Below are 22,297 nucleotides of genomic sequence, written 5' to 3'. Positions count from 1 at the left end.
GTGGTGTGTGTGTGTGGGGTGTGTGTGTGATGTGTGGTGTGGTGTGGTGTGTGTGTGTGATGTGTGTGTTGTGTGTGTGATGTGTGTGTGGTGTGTGTGTGGTGTGGTGTGTGTGTGTGATATGTGTGTGTTGTGTGTGTGTGTGTGTGTGTGATGTGTGTGGGTGTGTGTCCTGGAGTGGGTACCACCTGCCATCGCTCGGGATGCTCAGGAGGTCTGGGTGAGCCCGCGGAGGAGCGGGCGCGTCTACAGACCTGCGGCGCATCGGTGCTCAGCCCGGGGCTCACGACGGGCCTGCGAGCCGGGCGATCACAAGCGCGGATGCACGGGGCGCCGCCGTACGCTCCGATCCCTAACTCGTTATTAAGCCGCTCGCTCTTTGCAGACGCTCCCTGCGCCTCCCCCGCTCCGGGCTGCAGCGGCGGCGCAGGCGCCGGGCCGAGCCGAGCGCCGAGCGGGAGGCGAGCGGCCGCGCTCCGGGCCGGGGTCCCGGGGGAGCAGGTGAGCGACCCGCGCCGCGCGGTCCCCAGGCCCCTGAGGAGACGCCGCCGGGCCGCGCTGCGCCGGCGCCCCGGCCTCCGTTTGTCGGTGCCCGTTTTCCCTGGGCTGACATCACCCCCCCTCCCTTGCCTGGCACCCTCCTCCCCCACCCCGCCTGCTCTCTCCTCTCCTCCCGCCGGCCTGGCATCCCTGGCCCCCCCACGCCTGGCATCTCCCCCCGCCTCCCCTGGCCTGGCATCTCCCTGTCCCCCACCTCCTCCCGGCTGGCACCTCCCTTCTTTCCCCAGCCTGGCACCTCCCCTTACCTGGCAGCCGCCTTCTGCCTCTTCCTCCTCCCCTCCTTCTTTCCTGATCCCCCCAACTCCTGACTCCCTCCCTCCCCTGCCGGGCACCTCCCCCACTCCCTCTCTCGCACCCCTTCCGTGCCTGGCAGACTCCCATCCCTCCCCTAGCGTTCTCGCCCCTCCTCACCCCTGCCTGGCATCGTTCCCTCCCCCCAGTACCTCCCCATTCTCCCCTGTCTTTCCCCTCTTTCCCCTTGCCAGGCACCCTCCTGCCTGCTACCTTCCTCTCTTCCCCCATGTCTGGCACCCACCCCCTCCCCATCGCCTGGCACTTCCTCGTGGCGCTCCTGACTGGCACCCTCTGCCTCCTCCCCACTCCCCGCCTGGCACCTGCCCTCCTTCCTCAGCCTGACACCTCCCTTCCTGCCCACTGCCTGCCTGGCACCTTCCCCACTTGGCATCCTCCGGCCTGGACACCTGTCCCCCATTCAGATTGTCCTGCTGTCTCCCACCTTCCTGCAGGTCACCCCCTCCCAGCCCTGGCCTGGTATTGTCTCCCCTCTTGGCATCGTCCCCATTTCATTGCCTCCCCTTCCTCCTTACCCTTCCGGCCAACACCACCTACACGTGATCCTCAACTGCTCTCAAGCCCCCCTCCATACTTACCAAACTGCCCCCCACACCCCACCATCTGCCCCGGTTCTGACCCTCACTCCCAACTGTCCTGCTCTCGCGTGGGAGTGAAGCCAGGAAGGCTGCGCGCACAGGGAGGGCTCAGTGTGAGCTGGGTCAGCCCTACCTGCTGGCTGCCCCCAGGATTCCCTTGGGGTGGGCCTGAGCTCCAGAAGGCATCCAGCTCCCATCCTGGCTCACGGTCCTCCTTTCCCTTCTGCCAAGCCTCCCAGATTGGCCTCCCCTGCTAGGGCCCGGGCTCTGCCTGCATCCTCTGCTCTCATCCTCCCAACTCTGCCAGCGGGAGGACCTGGCCTCCGACAGCTTTCTGCTCTCACACCGGTCCTTCCACACAGACCCCCTGGAGAAGGAAAAGGGAACCACCCAGCTGGGCTGGCTCCCACTCAGTGCACCTCCTGCCCTCCCCAGACCGTGCCAGGGAATGGCCCACACGTGGGGCCCCCCTGGCATCTTCCCCTGCCTCCTCGGGCCCACTATGAGTCTGCTCTGTGCTCAGGGTCTGGGCCGCCCCTCCCACTGCCCTCTTCTTTCAGATCCTCCTCAGAATGGCCCTTGGTGCTGCAGGCACGGTAGGCTCTGGGCGCGGGCACCGAGGGGGCACTGGATGAGTCCCCCGCTGCAGGACCCTGCCACCTATGACCGCAGGCCTTCAGCACCCGCCCGCCGTGGTACAGGTAGGCTCTGCCTTCCCCACCAGCCCTGGAGTGGCTGGGCCTCTGCTTCCACTCCACGGCCCCCTCTTGCCACTTCTGCCCCCATCTGGCTCCTGGTGGTGCCTCTACACATGCCCTGAGAAGGCCGGAGCCTCTGCCCAGACCCTGCTGCCAGCTCCCCCTACCCACAACCCCCCGCCCCATCTTGCTCCGTGTCCCTCACCTCTTGCCATCCCTGGGCCCTGCCTTGGCACGGCCATTGGAGCCAGGGACACGTGAGCCTGAAGCCAAATTTTTGCCTCATGTGGAAATGGTCTGGGGGCTCTGGCTTGTCCCACTTCCTCCTTCTTCCTTTCTCCTGGCTTGTGCCCAGACCCCCCCAGACACAGACCTCCGTGCCCCTCACCTGTGAGTGCTCACATGCGCCCGTAACACCCCACAAACACACACACTTTCTGCAGCCAAGGGGAATCTGCTGAGCTCCAGCACAACTTGGGCCCCGGAAACCTACCCCCGGACATGCTAGGGCGCACATCTACAAGCCTTCTGAGCCCCAGGCAGGACTTCGTTTGGGGCAGGAGGGGTGATGGTGGCATCCTGTTGTTGGGTATCTGGTTGTGGCTAGTCCCGTGCTGACACGAGGCAGGCCCCAGGCTCAGGGGTGCTCTTAGGCCCATTGCACATGAGCTGGATCCTCCTGAGTCTCCCCCCGGCAGCGTGGCAGAGAGGGGGACAGCCTGGCTAGTCCCAGTGTGGTGTCCCTGGTCCAGAAGGAAGCACTGAGGCACCGCGTGGAAAGGCTGCCTGCCCCAGAGCAGAGCAGAGCCTGGACCATCCACGGGAGGGGGTTGGAGCCCAGTCTGAGCTCTCCCAGTCCAGCCTCACCAGTGGGCATCACCTGGTAACAGATTAGGTGCTGTTGGGGGCCCTGGAGGTGTGAGGACCCGGTCCCCACCCTCAGGCCAGCAGTCCAGCAGAGGGAGCAGACTTGGCCAGCCGTCCCACAGGAAGTGCCCTAAGTAGGGCGATTTGAAGTAGGCTTTGGAGAACAGGCGGGCTTCCCTGGTGGCTCAGCTGGTAAAGAATATGCCTGCAATGCAGGAGACCTGGGTTCGGTCCCTGGGTTGGGAAGATCCCCTGGAGAAGGGAAAGGCTACCCACTCCAGTGTTCTGGCCTGGAGAATTCCATGGACTGTACAGTCCACGGGGTCGCAAAGAGTCGGACAGGACTGAGCAACTTTCACTTTGGGAGCACAGGAAAGTGGGGTAGGCTGGTGGTGCGAGGGTAGGGGGTGGACCAAATGAGAGCGCTAGTCTCAGCCTTTCCTCCCGCAGAAGGGGCAGAGGAGCTTGCTTTCCTGCCTTGACTGCTCTGGAGTCCAAGGCAGTCCTATCCGCTCTCTGCCCTGCACCCCTCTGGTAGGCTGTGCCTGGGGTGGTATGGGGCAGGGGGAGCCTAGCTGGCCCAGAGGTGGAGCAGCACTGGGTGGCAGAGAGGCCATGACCTGGTGCTGGCCACAGGCGCAGCTCATCAAGGCCCCCAGGCAAAGGTTGACCCCCTACCCTGCAACCTAACCACCGCCAAGGTTAAGGGCGAATGGGTTCCTTAGCTTGTGGGGCTGGATTGTAAAGTTGTGAGATAGTGTACTAAATACATTCTTCCCAGGCAGCTCTGAAGTTCTGGGGCATCTGAAGGTGGAGGCCAGGTCAAATGTGGGGCTGGTTGATGGGGAGGCAGCCGAGGTTCCCAGGTACCCCAGAGCCAGGCCTCCACGTGGTGAATCCTCGTGAACTGCAGCTGCTCTGGGGTGCACTGAGATAATCCCTAAGGGGGTCCCAGCAGCAGTAAGTGGGTGCCCTGGGCTGTCCCAGGCCTTGCCCAGAGGACCAGAGGAGGTCACCTAGCTGAAGGAGTGGGTGGAGAGGGAGGGGAGGCTTGAGAAGATCCCCGGGGGTCTGGAGGCTCTGGGAGCAGTGAGTCCACCTTAGTGATCCCTGGTCCCCGAGTGGCCCCAGTCATGCAGTGAATTGAGGGTTCAGTCAAGACTCCTGGGGAGTTGGGCGCTTCGACCTCCCCACGTGATGAAGATGGTGAGGAGTGAGGTGCTGCGGGGCTTCTGGCATTATATTTTGGAGTCCTCATTACCATAAAAAAAAAATTCGGCTTCCCTTGTGGCTCAGCTGGTAAAGAATCTGCCTGCAATGCGGGAGACCTGGGTTCGATCCCTGGGTTGGGAAGATTCCCTGGAGAAGGGAAAGGCTACCCACTGGAGAATTCCATGGCGGTTCATGGGGTCGCAAAGAGTTGGACACGACTGAGTGACTTTCACTTCACTACCATAAAATTGGCCTTCATTCTGCATATGCAGTTGCAGGCAGGGAGCTGGGTTTGACGCCCGGAGGCTCAGGCACGTGCTGTCATTTGGATGCTGACAGGCCCATGCCAGCGTCTAGACGGCACGAGGGGTGGGCAGGCGGGCCGGGCGTGCAACAGCTGGAGCTATCTTCACCCCAAATGCCCGCGGTGTGATTGCAAGTGAGAGCTGGTTGTCAGTGAGCTGTGAGCAGCAGAGGTAATGAGCTGAGGTGTCACCTGGGGAGGTGTCACCGGGGGACCCAGAGCCACAGACACTCAGGATGAGCACACGGCCCTTGATTTGGGCTGGATTCTGAGCCCTCTTGAATCACTGCGCCAGAGGGTTCAGCTGCTGCTGGGGGACACTCGGCCAAGGGTGACTGGGCAGCGATGGCTGTGTGGGACCTGCTGACCCCCAGTACCTCACCGGGCGCCTTGGGGACATGGCTGAGGGAGACTTTGGCGGGGGCAGCCATGGCTGTGTGGGAGATCCTCAGCCTGGCCCACGTCTCGATCCACTTCCTAAGCTGTGAAACCCATTTCTCTGTGACCCAAACTCACTTCCAGGAAATGTGAGAAATCGTCTCAGGAGCCTGTGGCCGTCCGTGCCTTTACTGGAATGTAACAAACTTGGATCATCTCCTGTGTTGGCCTTCTTTCCAGACGGAAGAACGTTCTGGGGCCTGGAGTGAGGAGCAGTATGCTGTGAGGGGAGGGCAGGGGAGGGGAGAGGCAGGCAGGAAGGATGCACTCCCTCTTTCCAAGAGAGCTTGAGGTGGTCTGCAAAGACACACAGAGTGAGGGGCCCGGGGCAGAGGGCCGCGGGGCAGGGAGGGGGCGCTGCGGCCCAGGGTGCGGTGAGCGGGAGGAGGCCGGAGTCACAGGGCAGTGTTGAGTGCTAATGTTACACTTGTAACAGGGCCAGTGTAAGCAGTTACACTCGCCTGTAAGACCAAAACCTAACCATTTGCCCCCAAAGACCGTGATTTCTGGCCCGGAGACCCCAAGAAGTGTCTCCCGTGAGGTGACGTGAGAGGAATCCTGTGTGACAGTGTTAGCGACGTCCTCAACAATTCCACAGCAGTTTCCTCGGCGCAGTCGAGGGCTGACAGAACATCACGCGGCCGTTTAAGTCCTGCTGACTGTGCTCAATCCAGAGATAAAATTGAGAGCAACTGGAAGAATGCCCTGCCTGTTAGTATTTACAACAACGTTTCCAATGTATGCAGGGAAGTCTATTTAAAATCAGAAATCAAGTACAGAGTCATATTCTTGGGGAAGGGGATTATTCTCATAGGAAAATAAAGACCTCCATCAGTTCATCTGCCTGCAATGCAGGAGACCCGGGTTTGATTCCTGGGTCGGGAAGATCCCCTGGAGAAGGAAATGGCAACCCACTCCGGTATTCTTGCCTGGAGAATCCCATGGATGGAGGAGCCTGGCGGGCTATAGTCCGTGGGATCGCAGGAGTTGGACACGACTTAGAGACTAAACCACCACCACCATCAGTACATGTGCCCTACAGGTGAGCCTGGGTACAGGGAGGGACCAGTCACACACCTTACCCCAGGTCCTGAACCCTCTGAGGGCTAGACACAGATGCCAGGGATTTAGCAACTGTTTGGCAGGGAATGCTGGATGGCATCGTTGAAAGCATCGTTCAAGTCTTGACTTAAATACCACTTCTTCAAGGGGCACTCTCTCCCCACCTGAGGTGTAAAGCTCCACCTTCTTATGTCTTACCTACATGCTAAGTCGCTTCAGTCATGTGTGACCCTTTCCAACCCTATGGACTGCAGCCTGCCAGGTTCTTGTTCAGAATAGTGCTGGGAACACACACACACACACACAAAACTGTTTGGTTTTTTGTGGTCATGCAGCTTGGGGGATCTTAGTTCCCCGACCAAGGGTTGAACCCGGGCCATAGCAGTGAAAAGCGCAGAGTCCTAACCACTGGGCCGCCAGGAAATTCTAACTTTCTTGAATGAATGAGCAGATGAACAAGGCAGTAAGAGGGCGCAGGCGGCCCTGACAGCTGACCCGGAAAGAAGCCCGAGAGCCCCCGCACTGTTGGCCCCACCCTCTCAAATGCCCACAGCCCACGGGTGGGCCTTTCCGGCCTGCCCGCCTTGACCTGCCGACAGCTGAGCTGCTCCATGGGCCACACCTGGGGCAGTCCCTCGCCGATAGAACCTGTTCCCTTGATCCAGGAAATCCATCCCTCTTCAGTTGCGGTGAGGGAGGCTCTTCCTGCAACCTTGGTCTTGCCCTTGGAGTGACAGGATGGACCCCTTTTCTGCTTCCGTGACAGGCCTCCTTAGAGACTGAACTCTGCTGGCCCCTGCCCAGGTCAGGCACTTAGCTCTCAGCCTCAGCGTCTGCAGGTAAGACGAGGCTTACTACCTCGACTAGAAAGATTCAGTGCAATGCTGCAGACCGAGCTCTCTGCTCAAGGTCCGCACGCCGTGGCTGGCCTCGGCCCCTCATCACCGCTGGATTAAAACGTGATGCTGGGCACTGTGCCCGCTCCAAATGTCGTCTGTAGACCCCAGGGCACTGGTGAGGTGACCCGTGTCTCCCTAGATTCCAGCCCACTGTGCTCTGCCACCGTTGTGTTGGAGTCAACGAGAAGCCCCGGGGGCTTTCCGCACCCCGCCAAGCCCCCAGCAAGAAGGGCATCTCCGACCCGGTTCTGAGAACTCAGGTGCGGTTACCTTGTGAGCCTCCGCCATGTCTCCAGCAGCATCTGGCCGTCCAGCCAGATGCAGTATTTAGGAGGCCTGCCTTCATGGCCTTTCATGACGTTTTTTAGTTGGGAAAAAAAAAAGTGAGACGGTAGAGCTCAGGAGAGAGAGCCCTGTGGTCCCTGTCTGTCCTGGGCTTGCAAACAGATTCCTTCCAGTCTCCGCAGCTGAATCAACAGCGGGCCCAGGTGGGTGGGCTTGGAAGAGGTGCTGCCAGCGCGGGGGAGGGTCCTGCCGGTTGGGCGGCCCAAGTAGAGGGAGGGGAGGCTGACGTCCAGCCGGTCTGCGAATCTCACTCCCCGCTGTCCCCACCAGCCGGAAGCGCCATGTGCTTTTGCTTTTTCTTGCCTCAGTTTCCCCTCTGAGTCCCAATTTTATCACTCCTCCCCCTATTTTGGTGGCTCAGATGGTAAAGAACCTGTCTGCAATGCAAGAGACCCGGGTCGGGGAAGATCCCTGGGTTGGGGAAGATCCCCGCCCTCCCCCCCCCAGAAAGGAATGGCAACTCACTCCAGTATTCTTGCCTGGAGAATCCCATGGACAGAGAAGCCTTGGGGGCGGGGGGGCTATAGTCCTTGGTCCTGAACAGTCAGACACGACTGAGCCACTCACGCTTTCGCTTTTTCCTTCACCCCCATTCTACCCAGGGCCGTTCCTTCAAGAGAAAAGTCTTAGAAAATACACCCCCTGGGGGGTGGACAACCCCCACTTTCTTTGCAGCACCTGAGGCCCAACGCTGCGACGTCAGGAGGAAAGTCTGGGAAGCAGGCTGGGGTCAGACTAGGGCAACCTGCGGTTTGCAGACTCTCCTGTGGCTTAACTGATTTATCTTCACCACAACCCTGTGAGTTAAATATGATCGTCACCACTTGTAAGATGGGAAACTGAGGTACACAGGGGCAAGGGAACATCCCAGTGGTCAGGGAAAAGTCCCAGCTGGGGTCTGTCCACTGCATCCTCAGAAGGGCCATGACCCAAACCATGACCCCTTTCACCCCAGCACCCTGAGGCCAGGGTCAAAGGCTAGTTGTCATGGTCTGCAAGATCCACCCTACTTCCCATTGATTGCTGGGTCTCTAGGGACATGGGCTTCCCACGTGGCGCTAGTGGTAAAGAATCCACCTGTAAGGCAGGAGATGCCAGTTCAGATCCCTGGGTAGGGAGGATCCCCTGGAGGAGGAAATGGCAACCCACTCCATATTGTTGCCTGGAGAATCCCATGGACAGAGGAGCCTGGTGGGCTATACAGTTCATGGGGTCACAGAGTTGGACATGACTTAGCGCGCACGCACATGCATGCCCTAGGGGTGTAAGAGGCTCAACCAACCCCTAAAATAGGGAACAGGATGTCGTAGATTGCACAGCTTGCACCCCTTCAGAAAGAGAGCCCCTCAACTCCATCTGTGCTGCCAGATTTCCAGTGTTTTAAGAGATTCTGAGAATCTGGCTTTTTATATGAAAGCTTCCCACTTTTAAGGGGTTTTTTTTAAAGTGTTTGAGACGCACTGTGGGCTGAATGAAGCCTGTCTGGCTCTCAGCTTGCAGCATCCACCTCGAGCTTTCCTCACCCTGTCACCTGTCACCTGTCATCTCTTCTAACCTTCAGGCCCTGAACCCTGAAGTGTTTCATCGGTGAAGTCACATCGGTATTTCTCAGGGGGCCCCAGTCTGAGACACACGGCACGAAGGGTTGCTGTCACTTTAGGTGGCCTCCTGTCATCAGTGAATCAGAAACAAAATGCGAAGTCTTGTCAAACACTCAAGGACCCTCTCCCAGGCAGAGAAGCATCATTCATCAGTTCTCAGAGATATGCTGCTGATGGGAAGGGCTGGGGTCTTGGAGATGCTCTCTGTCGACTTGTCCTTGTTGTAAACCAGAGCAGGGGATGCTGGACGAATTCAGGATGCTTGTGACAACCAGCAGGGGTGAGGGAGCAGTCAGATGGTGAGCGGAAGAGAACGTTGACCTTGAGATCAGAACATGAGCATTTGAGCCCCTACTGGCGGTCTAGCTCTAAGTCAATCATTAACCTGTGTTACTCATCTTTAAAATGGGTATACTAATAAGGGGTTACCTCATAGCTCAGTTGATAAAGAATCTGCCTGTGATGCAGGAGACCCTGGTTCAATTCCTGGGTCGGGAAGATCCCCTGGAGAATGGATAGGCTACCCTCTCCAGTCTTCTTGGGCTTCCCTTGTGGCTCAGCTGGTAAAGAATCTGCCTGCAATGTGGGAAACATGGGTTGGATCCCTGGGTTGGGAAAATCCTCCGGAGAAGGGAAAGGCTACCCACTCCAGTATTCTAGCCTGGAGAATTTCTTGGGCTGTATAGTCCATGGGTTGCAAAGAGCTGGACACAACTGAACGACTTTCACTTTCACTTTTCACTAATAGTAAACCTCTTCACGGATGGCTCAGCAGGTAAAGAATCTGTTGCAATGCAGGAGATCTTGGTTCAATCCCTGGGTCGGGAAGATCCCCCGGAGAAGGAAATGGCAACCCACTCCAGTATTCTTGCCTGAAAAATGTCACAGACAGAGGAGCCAGGTGGGCTACAGCCCAAAGGGTCACAAAAGCCATACTTTTAATTTCCTGGGATGTTGAAAGAACCAAATTAAATCAGGAATATTGAATCGTTTTATCTGCTGTTAAGCTCCATAAAGATTCATGTGTTCATTTGGAGCCCAAACAACTTGACAGAGTTTCTTCCAGTAGCTTGAGTAAGATACACACAGGTGGCCTGAATGCAGTGTGCTAGTGAATTTTTACAACTGGCCCTTGACAGGGTGGGAAGGGGGAGCTGAAATCTGATTTGTATCATCTGCTAATTTCCGTGGTATAAATACTCCTACCGGAGCTGATTTTAAACTACCAACATGACACTGCAGCACATCACTGGGTATTACTGTGATAGAGTAAATTTGCTGCCAACTGAGGGCTAAGCCTAAAGGGTGTAGATCGTTTGGAGAGAGGACTTGTCCTGTGCCTTTTTCAGTACATTCCATAAAGACTTGGATGAAGAGAGACGGTCCCACTTCCTGGGTTTATGAATGATGCTCAACTGGCAAGGGGGGGAAATATATTGGATGAGAGGATTGCGACCAAAAAGCTCTCGAGCTGGAATACCCAGTTACTTCTTACAAGAGGAATATCTTTGAGTCCAAAAAAGCAACTTTACAAGTAGGGGATGGGGAGATATGTTTTGTCACAGAGTAGAAAGGGAGTCAAGTTTTTAATTGACAGGAAATTCAGTACAAGCCCAAAGTAGGGTGGGTGTTTACCAGAGAGTGGTATGTTGTGAACACTGAGGACGTCATTCAGTCCTCTGTGACTTAGAGATGATTTTCACATGTCGTCTTGTTTCTATTTTCCTACTCACAATAACGCAACGAGAGAGGGGAGATGATGCTGAGCCCGTCGCGGAGATGAAGAGACTGAGACTAGAGAGCTTGGCCCTTTGTCCTCCTGTCAATTGGTGGTGGGATGAAGACAGACTCGGGCCTGCCGGCCCCCAGGTCCTGCCCTGTGTTGTGCTCATAAGCACATCGTTCTTTTTTCCTTTTAATTGGAGTAGAATTGATTTACAATGTTGTGTTAATTTCTGCTGAACAGCACAGTTACACATATATACACATCCTTTTTTTTTTTTTTTTGGCCTCACCACATGGCTTGCTTACTTCCTGGACCAAGGAAGTGAAAGCGCAGAATCTTAACCACTAGACCGCCAGGGAACTCCCATCTTTTTCATATACTTTTCTATTATGATTTATCCCAGGATTTTGAGTGTAGCGCCCTGTGCTATTCAGTAGGACCTCGTTGTTTATATAAGCACACTGTTCTGAGCACCCTGTGTTCCGTGGCTTCAGGCAAACCAGAGGCTGTGAGGGGAGCGGCTGGGTAGGGGGGCGTGGAGCCCAAGGAATAGCGGGGAGCGGCGTTGAGAGGATGAGTTTGCTAGACCTGCCGTGACCGAGCGCCAGACGGGGCGGCTTCAACAGTGGAGATGCCTTCTCTCACAGTTTGGAGGCTGGCAGCCCAGGACGCGGGCAGGGCTGCTTCCCTCGAGGGCTGTGAGAGAAGGCTGGGCTCCAGGCCGCTCTCCGCAGCTGGTAGGCCTCTGCCTTCCAGCGTGTCTCCACGTTGTCTTCTCCGTGCCTGCCTGTCTGTGTCGCCACCGCCCCGGTTTTATAGCACCAGGCCTATCGGATTAGGGACGCCTTCGTGACCCAGCTCATTCTGCCTCGCTCACCTTCTTAGAGACCTTATCTCTAAAGATGGTGTTCTGAGGTAGGGGGTTAGGTCTCCAGCAAAGGAATTGGGTGGAAGAAGGGGACGCCATTGCCCGTCACAGGGGACTCTCAGAGCTGCCTTCAGAAGGTGGTGGCGGCAGTGGTTCAGTCGCTCAGTCATGTCTGACTCTTTGCGGTCCTGTGGACCGTCCTGCCAGGCTCCTCAGTCCATGGGATTCTCCAGGCAAGAATACTGGAGTAGGTAGCCATTCCCTTCTCCAGGGGATCCCCCCAACCCAGGGATTGAACCCGCATCTCCTGCATTGCCGGCGGATTCTTTACCAACTGAGCTATCAGGGAAGCCCCTTCAAAAGGTGGCGTCCTGCCTTATAAGGAGGGAGAGAATGAGTGCTGGGTGGCCAGAACCTCCAGGAGGTGACCTGGGTCACACCCACCACAGGAGGAACCAGGGCCCCGAGGGACAGTCTAACTTGCTGCCACCACGGACCCCCTTGGGCCTCCTGGCTGCTGGACACCAGCTCCGCACCTGGCTCTGCGTGGGAACACGCGGAGGTAGCGGAAGGCCTCCAGCAGTTCTTTTCCACAGATATGTGGTCAGCCTGGTACCCTGTGGGTACCTGGCTCAGCGGTACCCACAGCCCATCCTCAAGCAGCTCTGCCGCTGCTCAGCCCTGGTGCCCCCACTGTCCCCACCAGGGTTTGGGTGCAGCTCCCAGAAACTCACAGATTTCACCATCACCCTGGGGCCTGGCTGCAGCTGCTGGTGGCCCTACCACCTCCACCAAGCCCAGCTGCCCCAGCAGGTCGCAGTCCCTCTGAGGAGGACGTTCTCGGGGGGCGTTTGCTGATCTTTTCCGCAAGGAAGACCGGAGCTCTGGGTGGGGTGCACTGGTCCTCCGCTCGCCCTCCTCATGTTGCGGCTTTGGCCGTCAGGGGCAAGAGATGCCACGCGCTTCTCCATCTCCTATGCCGTCCACGCCGTCAGCCCCGTCCGTTCCCACTCAGTCCTCAAACTCAGAGTCCTGGGGGCCGAGGCTGTGTCCAGTGTGTGAATCAACAGTTTCTAGTACAAGACGTCATATTATGGGGGCTCACAGGACACACGAAGGGGCCAGCAGTGGAGAGGCAGGGGTCGGGGGCTTGGGGGGAGGCCCCATGTGTCCTTCAGATGCCTCCATCAGCAGCTCCCAAACCTCAGCTTCCCTGGACCCGACAGGCGGCCTTATTGGTTCTTCTTGGGTTTCCTTCCAGTTGATTCACTACTCGTGGTCGCTTCTCAATGTCTTCCCTTCCCTCCTCCACTGCAGCCCCTCCCCTGACCACTTTCTACACGGGTCTCATGTCAGACCCATGCTGTGTACTAATGGTCATTCTCCAAGAAGCTTCCAGTGGTTTGGGTGGAACCCAGACTCCCCTGTGACTCCCAGGCCACTGTGAATAGTTGCCTGGCCGACCCCTCTTGGCTACCCTCCATGGGACTCCTGATGGCCCGCAGCTGAGGGCTTTGAGAGCTTCTGTTTTCAGCAGTCCCCCAGCTGGTGGGTGGTCGGCAACAGGACCCAGAGGTAAGGCAGTCGCCAAGCCTGCAAGGTCCGGCAGGCTTAGCATCGGAAGCTAGTAATAGCAGGCGATTCATTAAGAGTTCACTCTGTGCCAGATGCTGTGCTTGTCTGCCCACGTATAGACCTTGTTTTAATCCTCACATCCACCATGAATTAGGTGATGCGCTCCATGTCTTGCCGACGGGGAAAATGAGGCTCAGACTGGTCAAGTGACTTGAACTTATTTATGGTCATGCAGAGGCTGAGCCAGGCATGAACCCCAGACTGTCTGATTCTAGAATTGTGATACTCAACCCTGGGCAGTTTCAACCTCCATGGACAAAGGACAGTGTCTAGAGGTGGGGAGAGGAGTGTACTGGTAGAATTTATTGGATAGAGGCCAGGGATGCTCCTAAGATCATACAATACACGACAGCCCCCACAGGAAAGCATTGTGTGTGTGTGAGTCACTCAGTCGTGTCCAACTCTTTGTGACCTCATGGACTGCAGCCCACCAGGCTCCTCTGTCCATGGGATTCTCCAGACAAGAACACTGGAGTGAGTAGACACTCCCTTCTCCATGGGATCTTCCTCACCCAGGGTTCCAGCCTGCATTGCCTGCATTGCAAGTGGATTCTTTACCATCTGAGTCACCAGGGAAGCCAACTGTAAAGCATTATCCAGCCCCTAAATGTCCACAGTGCCAGAGGTGAGAAGCCCCATTCTTGAGTCCAAGATTGGAGCCATCACACCGAGGAGCCTGCAGAGACCTCACCCAGGGCAGTGGGTTCAGGGCCTGGGGGAGGACAGGACCCCAGAAGAGATGGAGCGATGGGCAGGGCAGTAAGGCCCTGTGGTCACAGCTCTGGCCCAGGACAGAGTGGCTTGCTGTGGCCCAGGCAAGTGCCCAGATCTGGGAGAAGGGCATGGGTCAGGGCAGGCTGAGGGGCTACCTGGAGGGGATTCACTATACAGGTGCGGGGTGAGGGCACCTGCTGGCCTTGTTACACAGGTTTGTGGAAACCAGGAGTCATGCCCCAATCAGGTCCAGGCCCTGAGAGCACCCACTCTGTCTCCCCCTGCCTACCCCATGGTGGGGCTTCATGAGCAGCTGCTCGAGCCCCAGAGATGTCCGGGGTGTGCTGTGTGGGGCCATGGGAGGGACCCAGCCTGGCTTTGACCATGACATCCTTTATCACAGGCAGGCCTCCCAGACCATCGTCTCTCAATCCCACATACTTTTGCCTGGTTCCCCAAGAAACCTCGGGCCCTCTGCACACAGATGAAGACTTCTGCCTTTTGCTCAGATCATATCTCCTACCTTCTTAGACCAGATCGGACCCTCTGAGTTCTCCACACCCATGACCATCAAGTGGTATCAGGAAGGCAGGATGAGGTGGCACTGGGGCTGCCCACGGCCTGTGGGCAGGTAGCCACATGTTCCCAAAGGAAGCACCTGGGGTGATTCCTGGGGGACAGGGAGCCACCCCAACATGGTAGACCATGTGCGTGCATCCCAGCCAGGAGTTCCATGGGTGCACGTGTGTGCATCCATCTTTCCAGCCAGGAGAAGCCCCTGAAGGGCCCACTGATCCACCCACAGGAGTGAGGAGCCAGGGGCTCGTTCAGAGTTTAACTAGGATTCATTTTTTTGGCTAAAAGGTAATTCATACACAGGAACCAATGCAACTTCCTCCAACACATTGACATGAATTTTAGACACCTTGATGGCAAGTTTTCTGGAATTTATATTCCCAATGTTTGAAACATTCTGCTTGAGATTTTTGGAGAGTGTGTTTTAAAAGATAATTGAGGGTAATTCAGCTTAAATGTGCAGGCCTCTGGGGATCTTGATTTCCTTCTTTAAAAAACAGGTGTTTGGGGAAGGTGGAGGAGTGTGTGTGTGTCCCCAGCAGGAAGGCTCTCCATGAAGGGACATCAGAGAGGCAGATTGAGGTGAAGGAGAGAAGCCAGGGAGGGACCTTGACGTTGGGAGACCCGCTCTGCAGTCCCAGCCCTAGAACAGCATAGCGGCTTTGGGCAGGTCACATACCTTCTTAGCGCCTCCTTTTCCTCATCTCTAGAATGGGAATCCCAGCCCCCACAGGACAATTAGACCTGTCAGTTAGACCAGTTAATGAAAGTGCTTGAGCTGATGTTGTTGCTGTTAATCCTGCTAACCCCAAGCACAGATTGTAACATCACCCAGCGTTTGGAAACACGCTGGAAATCCTGAGTAGACTTGGAGTGGGGTCTCATTACTCACACCTTTGAGATATTGGGGCTTCCCTGGTGGCTCAGTCAGTAAAGAATCTGCCTGCAATGCAGGAGACCTGGGTTTGATCCCTGGGTTGGGAAGATCCCCTGGAGAAGGGAATGGCTACCCACTCCAGTATTCTTGCCAGCAGAATTCCATGGAGCCTGGCAGGCTACAGTCCATGGGGTCACAAGAGTCAGACACGACTGAGCGCCTAATACCTGAGATATTAGAGTCTCTGCCATGTGGCAGATACTTGGGATTTATCCACACACAGGATATCAAGATCCTGGCCTTTGCGGAGCTTACATTCTAATGGGGGAAAGAGAAGAGAAAGGCTAACATAATAAAGTAGATGATACAGGACAGAGAAAGGTGTTCAGGACTTCGGAAAGAAACCCAGGAGGATGAAAGAGATAAGAATGTGTGGGGGTAGGGATGGGGGAAGGGAGGCTTCTAACAGGGTGGACCGAAGTGTCCCATTGAGAGGGGGACATTTGAACAAGGACTTTGGAGACAAGTGACAGTGTTAGCTGGAAGAAGCATGTTTCTGGCAGAGGGAACAGCAGGCTCCAAGCTTCAGGAGTGTCGAGGGCCTGGAGTGTCTGGCTGGGGTGGAGAGAAGAGGGAGGGACACAGAGGGAGCGGGGAGGGGCGATGGGACTGGGTCCTGGGAACCCCAGGACTTGGCCCTCAGTGGCAATGAGATGGGGGCGCGTTTGTGGGGGCAGAAGTGACGGCATCTGACTCCCTTTCCTAAAGGACCCCTCTGGTTGTGCGTTGAGAGTAGACCACCGGGGGCCAGGTTGGAAGCCAGCTTATTCACTGCTCATGGATCGGAGCAGGCTGGGAGATGTGAGACGCACTGGGTTCTGGATGCAGAGCCAACAAGACTTGCCTTCTTGTGGGATGGGACGAAAAGACAGGATTCCAGGATGTGCCCAGCTTGCAGGCTGGAGCGGTGGGAAGCAGGGTGAAGAGGGTGGGTAGCGAGCTATGTTTGAGGTGCGAGAGCGGGGTTTCGTTGTGGGCAGATCTAGTCAAGGTCCAGGTGGGACTGACAGTGTGTGAGCAGACTCTGCGTGAGTCTAAGGGCTGGGAGAGAAAGTAGGCCGGAGGGAAACCTGGGGAGGCGTCAACATAGAGAAGGTGGTTACAGCTCTGAGACTGCGTGATGGACGAGATCTCCAAGCGATGACTGTGGAGCAGGGAAGAGGAACATGGCGCGGGGCTAAAGTGCTGGAGCAACGGCCCGGAGTGTGCCAGACGCGGGACAGCAGCTCATATGCAGGGGGATGGCCGGGTTTAGGTGGGAGCACAGAGAACTCAGCGGCAGGAACCAGGGGAGCGATTGCCAGGAGGTGGGAGGATATGGTGGGATCTCTGGAAGTTCTTCAGAAGCTTTTCTCGGGGAACTGAGAAGCAAGGGCATCAGCTGGGAGGGAGCAGAAGGAGGAGGTTGGAGGAGAAAGAAGAAAACTCACACAGGGGACTGACAGTGGGGAAGGGCCTGATGGTTTGGGGAAGGCAGGGCAGGGGGCAAGATGAGGCCAGCTGAAGTCCGAGCTCCAGAAGTGACAGTGGGACCAGGTCGTTGCAGTGGCGTGTCTTCTCCAGCCACATCAGGTCCTGCAGTGCGGGGGAGGAGTTGATAAAACCGGTTTAACTCTTAAATATGTGCAAGGGACGTTAAAGTGGTAAAGTTTATGTTATATATATTTTTTGTTGTTCAGTCGCTATGTCATGTCGGACTCTGCGACCCCATGGACTGTAGCACGCCAGGCTTCCCTGTCCTTCACCATCTCCCGGAGTTTGCTCAATCTTAGGCCCACTGAGTCAGTGATGCCATCCAACCATCTTATCCTCTGTCACCCCCTTCTCCTCCTACCCTCAGTCTTTCCCAGCATCAAGGTCTTTTCCAATGAGTCGGCTCTTTGCATCAGTTGGCCAGAGTACTGGAGCTTCAGCTTCAGCATCAGTCCTTCCAATGAATATTCAGGGTTGATTTCCTTTCAGATGGACTGATTGGATCTCCTTGCAGTCCAAGGGACTCTCAAGAGTCTTCTCCAACACCACAGTTCGAAAGCATCAATTCTTGGGCGCTCAGCCTTCTTTATGGTCCTGCTCTCACGTCTGTACATGACTACTGGAAAAACCATAGTGGTAATTTGTGTACTCTAACTAAAAATAAGAAAGAGTAAGTGTAAGAGGGTATGTTTGTGATGAGGGGTGCGGGTCAGAGAAACGAACCAGTGGTTCCAGTGGCATCACAGGCTTTGGACGTCAGGGAGCTGGACAGGGAGATGGTGGTCAGAGAGTGGGGTGTAAGGCTGACATTGGTGGTGGGGCTGGAATGACAAGGAACCAAGAGGTGAAGCTGGCATGAGTGACTGAGGGAGGGCGGAGGATTGCTGGGGGAGAGGCGGCCGAGGAACCCAGAGCCCTGCTGTGTGGGAGGGATTGTCCATGAGGACCTGGGAAAGCAGCAGGAAGAGGTCAGGGGTGACAGAGGGAATGGCTGTGAGCCAGGAGCTAGGATGCTCCAGAAAAGAAGGCGCCGTGGAGGTAAGATGCAAAGCCAGGGGTCTGGAAGCAGCAGCAGCGAGGGGCAAGGAGGGTCCCTACCCCACCTGGAGGCCAGTGGCAAGGCGGACTCTGCGAAAACCACTGCCCTGCACAGAACGTTTCAGGGGGAGTGGTTACTCAGTGGCTTCTGCCACAAGAAGGTAAAACGGATGTTCACAGAAATGGCTGAGTATATTGGACACTTTCCTATGACAGACCACACGGAGAAGGAGTTGGGTTGGGAGATGGCTGCGGAAGAGGGGTGCACAGAGCCTTGTGGGGCTCAGGCTGCAGGAGTTGAGGGGAGTCTGGGCCTTTCAGCGACGCCGGACACAGTGGGCACACAAAGGGCATTACAGCAGGAAGGCAGCCGCCCACCCTGGCCCAGGGACACCAGGACAGAATGGCCCCTTAGTGTTAAGAGGAGAGGGACACTTTCAGACCCTGTGAGCAGGGCTCCCCCGCCCCTCCTGAGGGAGTTTCAGAGGTCTGGAGACCTGGTGCTGGGTGGCTCCCCTGGACACTTTATCTGCACACTGCGCTGACTGCTACCACTTGGCTTGATTTCCAAACACCCCCTTAAGGGAGTACAGGTGATTGTGTTTTTTTGGTACCAGTTTTCTTGACTCAGGTGACCTCTCCAGCCTCAGAATGCTGTGGTTCACGGGACTCCGTCCAAACCCCCGGTCAGAGCCCCGTGGCAGAGCTTAGCTTCCTGGGGTGAGGGCTGGGGTGCTGGCCACCAGCGCCTCCTCCTGGTGCCAGCTGTGGGACAAACAGGAGAGGGAATCAGAAGTGCTGGATGGGGCCCCTGTCCGCCAAGAAAGAGGACGGCCGGGGTGCCAGCAGGGCAGACTGCTGGCTGCAGCCCCTCGGGGGTGTGAGTGGGTCTCCCCAGGCTGTTCAGTGAGGTAGGCACCTACATCCCCACTCCCCAAGAAAGAGAGGGAGAAGCCCCCTTCTGCTTGGAGCCCTCTTGCTTTTGCCACTCAATCTATCCAGACAGATGGGTGCTGGAAGATGAGTAGGGGGCAAGGATGGCTCTGTGGGATACCTACCTGCAGCTCCCCTACCCTGGCAGAGCTATGCCCTGGGTTGTACCCCCAAGGCTGTGGGAGCCAGCTGGGGCAGTGATAGCACCCCTCCGGGTCCTGGAGAAACACCACCCCACAGACCCACCCATCCTCACAGAATGGGTCCAGGCCAGTGTGGCTTGCTTTTTGCTACAGGAAGTGGAAGTGTTAGTTGCTTGGTTGTGTCTGACTCTTTGCGACCCCACTGACCACAGCCCCACCAGGCTTCTCTGTGCATGGGATTTCCCAGGCAAGAATACTGGAGTGGGTGGCCATTCCCTTCTCCAGGGGATCTTCCCGACCCAGGGATCGAACCCTCATCTCCTGCATTCAGGCAGATTCTTTACTGTTCTGAGCTACCGGAGAAGCCCGACCTGATTAATGGTGGCCCTGAGGGGAGTGAGGGAACACGCTGTGAATCCCAGGTGAGCCTTCCCTCTGAGCCGCAGAGGTCCAGAGAACAGGGAAGTACAGTGACTTGCCCACGGTCACATGATGGTCTTGGCACCCTACTTTTTTTTTTTTTTGCTTCTTTCTATCATATTTGTCTCTCTTGTGTGTGTTTTCAAAACTGACACAGAAAGACAAAGTTCCGTGGAGACGGCCAGCCCCTCTGGAGAGCAGGTCCTGGGCCCAGAATCCCTGCAGGAGGAGGGAGGCTGCTCTGGCCTCAGAAGGGCTGAGGGGAGTAGCCAGGAGGAGGGGGAGGACTCTGCCTGCCATGCCCCTGGTCTGGTCCGCCAAGGTCCTGCCTACTGGCTGGAGGAAGCCCCTCACCAGAGGTGGGGCGTAAGGTGTAGACTCCTCTTGGCCCAGCCCTGGGAGACTGGGCCAGGTCCTGGGGTCTAGCCAGGGTTTCCTGGGGGCCTGGGGCTTGGGTCAGGCAGGTCGGCTGTATCAGAGCTGCCTCTCGGACCCCTTGCATGCCCTGGCCTTCAGTGACCAGCGGAGAAAGTGGAAGCTGGGTTTAGGGGTGGGCCAGAACACAGAAAACAGACACGCACGCACACGCACACACAGTCTGGGGGGTAATTTCATGGCGCTAAGGAGACCTCCATAGCTGGGGACACGGGGACAGGGCGGCGGAACGCGGTCTCCCCCTCCAGCCTGGCTTCCTTTGTTCCTCCCTCACCGTCCTCCCCTCCCGATAGGCTTCCCTCCTCTCCTAGCCTCCTTCTTTCCATTCTGCCCCTCCTCCCCGTCCTGCCCCCTCCGCCCCGCCCTAACCGTGTGCCCGCCGCGGGGACCCCCTGCGGGAGACGGGAGGGTGGGACCCTCCGGGCACCCCGGCCCAGCCTCGGTGGCCATCCTCCCGCCGGGAAGGGGTTAAAGTCCTTCGGCTGCATCCCGCCCCCCCACCCCTGGCCGCCTTTGAGTCCTGCAGCTAGGCCCCGGGCTGACCTTCACCGCGAGGGAGGCGGCAGTGCGCATGCCCGGGCCGGCTCCCGCCGCTGCCCGGCTCCCCGGCGGGCGAGGGCGAGGGAGGGCGGCGCGGGCCGGGCCGGGGCCGGGGCCGGGGCCACCCCCAGCCACCCCAGCGCCGGCCGCCCCGCTCGGGCGTGTGGAGACGGGGAGGCCGCCGAGCCCGTCCCGGCGGCCGCGGCGCATCTCCGCGCGCGGGGAGACGCGCTTTGCCATTTGGTGCTGGTGGTGCTTCGGCGAGGGAAGGAGAGATGGGGGGACGGCAGGGGGGACTCCGGCTCTGGGAGGACACGCGCGCGGCCTGCCCGGAGCGCGGCCTGGGCCCATCGGCCGCGTCGAGCCGGGAAGGAGGGCACCCTGCCCGCTGAAATCGGGGCCTTCCTGCCCACCCGGGGCAGGAAGCAGGAGCCAGCGGGCGGCATGGCTCTTGCTGAGCGCCCTTCTGGGGCTGAGCCCTGAGGATGCTGGCCTTTGTGAGATGGGAGTCCTGGCCCGAAGACATCTACACTGGCGCGCCTGCTTTCTGGTCTGAAGGCAGCCCCCGTCCCGGGGGTGGGGGGCACACCTGGGGTTGCCCCTGGAAAAGCTGTCTGCTGGTGAGGGCCTTGTGAGTGGGCAGAATCGAGTTGTGCCTGTGGGTGCAAATTCATGTGACTCCTTGTTCCTCTGGCCTTTGCGTTTTGTGCTTGTGCCCTGGGGGGCACATATGCACTATATATCTGCTGTCTCTGTATGGGTAACGATGCCTTCCAGAAAGGGGGCTGCAGGGCAAGGCCCTGGGCCTGGGGTGGCCCAGGAAGGTGTTGTCTGTGGACTTGAGTGGCCCTACCCTCAGTACCACCAGATCCCTTCCTTGGCCTGACCACCTCCTTCAGTCTCGCCCACCACCAAAACCAGCCCCTCATAAATGCCAAGTGTGCCCACTGTGCCCAGCCACCTCCTGTGCTGTCTTCTTTCCCCAAAAGGCCTCCCCAAGAGTTGAGAGCTCCAAGCTTTACACAGAACTAGAGGTGTCTGCCCTTGTCCCTGTTCCCCCGAACCTCCAAGGTGTCACATGTCCCCGCTAGGAGCACCCACCAGGAGGTGAGGTGCCCTTGCTGACTCACACCTTCAGGTAAGAGGCAGAGGATGAGCTCCATCCAGTGGCCCACTGAGCTCTGGGTGGTTGCAAGTGTTAGAAGGCGTTGGTCAGGTCTAGTCCCTGTGTGCAGGCACAGGAGAGACAATGGGCCTGAAAACCAGCCCCAGATTTCATGGGGATGCAGCCTATTTGGAAAACTACATAACACACATGAAACTCAGGGCACATGAGACATTAGTCAGCAAAGTGCCATTTTATGGCCAGGGTAGATGGTAATGGGCATTCACAGAACAGAAAGATCTGTGCACGGAAGTGGAACCAAGGAAAACTTCCTGGAGGAGGTGGGGCTCCAGATGGCTTTAAGGTATGAACGTGATTGGGACAAGTAGAGAAGCATTTTAAGGGATTCCAGGCAAAAGAATAGCAGGAGCAGAGGCTTGGGGATGGGAATGAGTGAGGGGTTTTGGAAGTTAGCAGGCAGACTGGAAAGATTACCTCCCCAGGTTACCAGCAGCCACCTTCGTGGCCAGTGCAAACACCCACCCATTCCCACCCACCAGGACTCATTATCTGTGAGTGTGGGTCTGGGGGAAGCCTGGGTAGAGGTGTGGTAGGAAGGGGCTCTCTAGGTCCCTGGTAAGGTAGAGGAGGAGCTGCCTGGACCACATGCCTTCTCTAGCCTTTCAGGGGATTGGCTGTGGGCGCTGAAATGGACAGTGACAGCCAGAAGCACAAGGGGGCCAATGAAATCAGACTGCAGGCAAAAAAAAAAAAAAAAAAAACACCTCCCTAGGTAGAGCCACTCCCTGGTTTCTCGGTCCCGACCTCTGACGGCTTTCTGAAGGGTTGAGGGTCAGGCTGGGTCTTTAGGATCTAA

The 22,297-nt window shown here is 57.3% G+C and overlaps 2 protein-coding genes across 2 annotated transcripts in view; one reads left to right on the top strand and one right to left on the bottom strand.

The window, feature by feature from the left end:
• Positions 1-401: 401 nt before the first annotated feature.
• The window catches only part of SMARCD3 (SWI/SNF related BAF chromatin remodeling complex subunit D3), a 32,793-nt gene continuing 10,897 nt past the window's right edge, over positions 402-22,297 (top strand). The window contains exons 1-2 of the transcript XR_016037096.1: positions 402-501; positions 2,012-2,152. The gene's annotated coding sequence lies outside the window, so the exon portion shown is untranslated. The remainder of the gene's footprint in view (positions 502-2,011; positions 2,153-22,297) is intronic.
• LOC129552795 (uncharacterized) lies at positions 16,978-22,164 on the bottom strand. The gene is made up of 2 exons (XM_055421571.2): positions 20,319-22,164; positions 16,978-18,609 (listed from the first exon to the last, which is right to left on the bottom strand). The coding sequence occupies exons 1-2, from the start codon at positions 20,839-20,841 to the stop codon at positions 18,506-18,508; spliced, it is 627 nt and encodes a 208-aa protein (XP_055277546.2). The 5' UTR covers positions 20,842-22,164; the 3' UTR covers positions 16,978-18,505.

The sequence above is a fragment of the Moschus berezovskii genome, chromosome 3 (genome assembly GCF_049115385.1).
Source record: "Moschus berezovskii isolate FMDL1 chromosome 3, NW_MosBer_1.0, whole genome shotgun sequence".
NCBI classification, from domain to species: domain Eukaryota; kingdom Metazoa; phylum Chordata; class Mammalia; order Artiodactyla; family Moschidae; genus Moschus; species Moschus berezovskii.
Note: the sequence above shows the minus strand (reverse complement) of the source record. Positions and strands in the feature narration are given on the sequence as shown.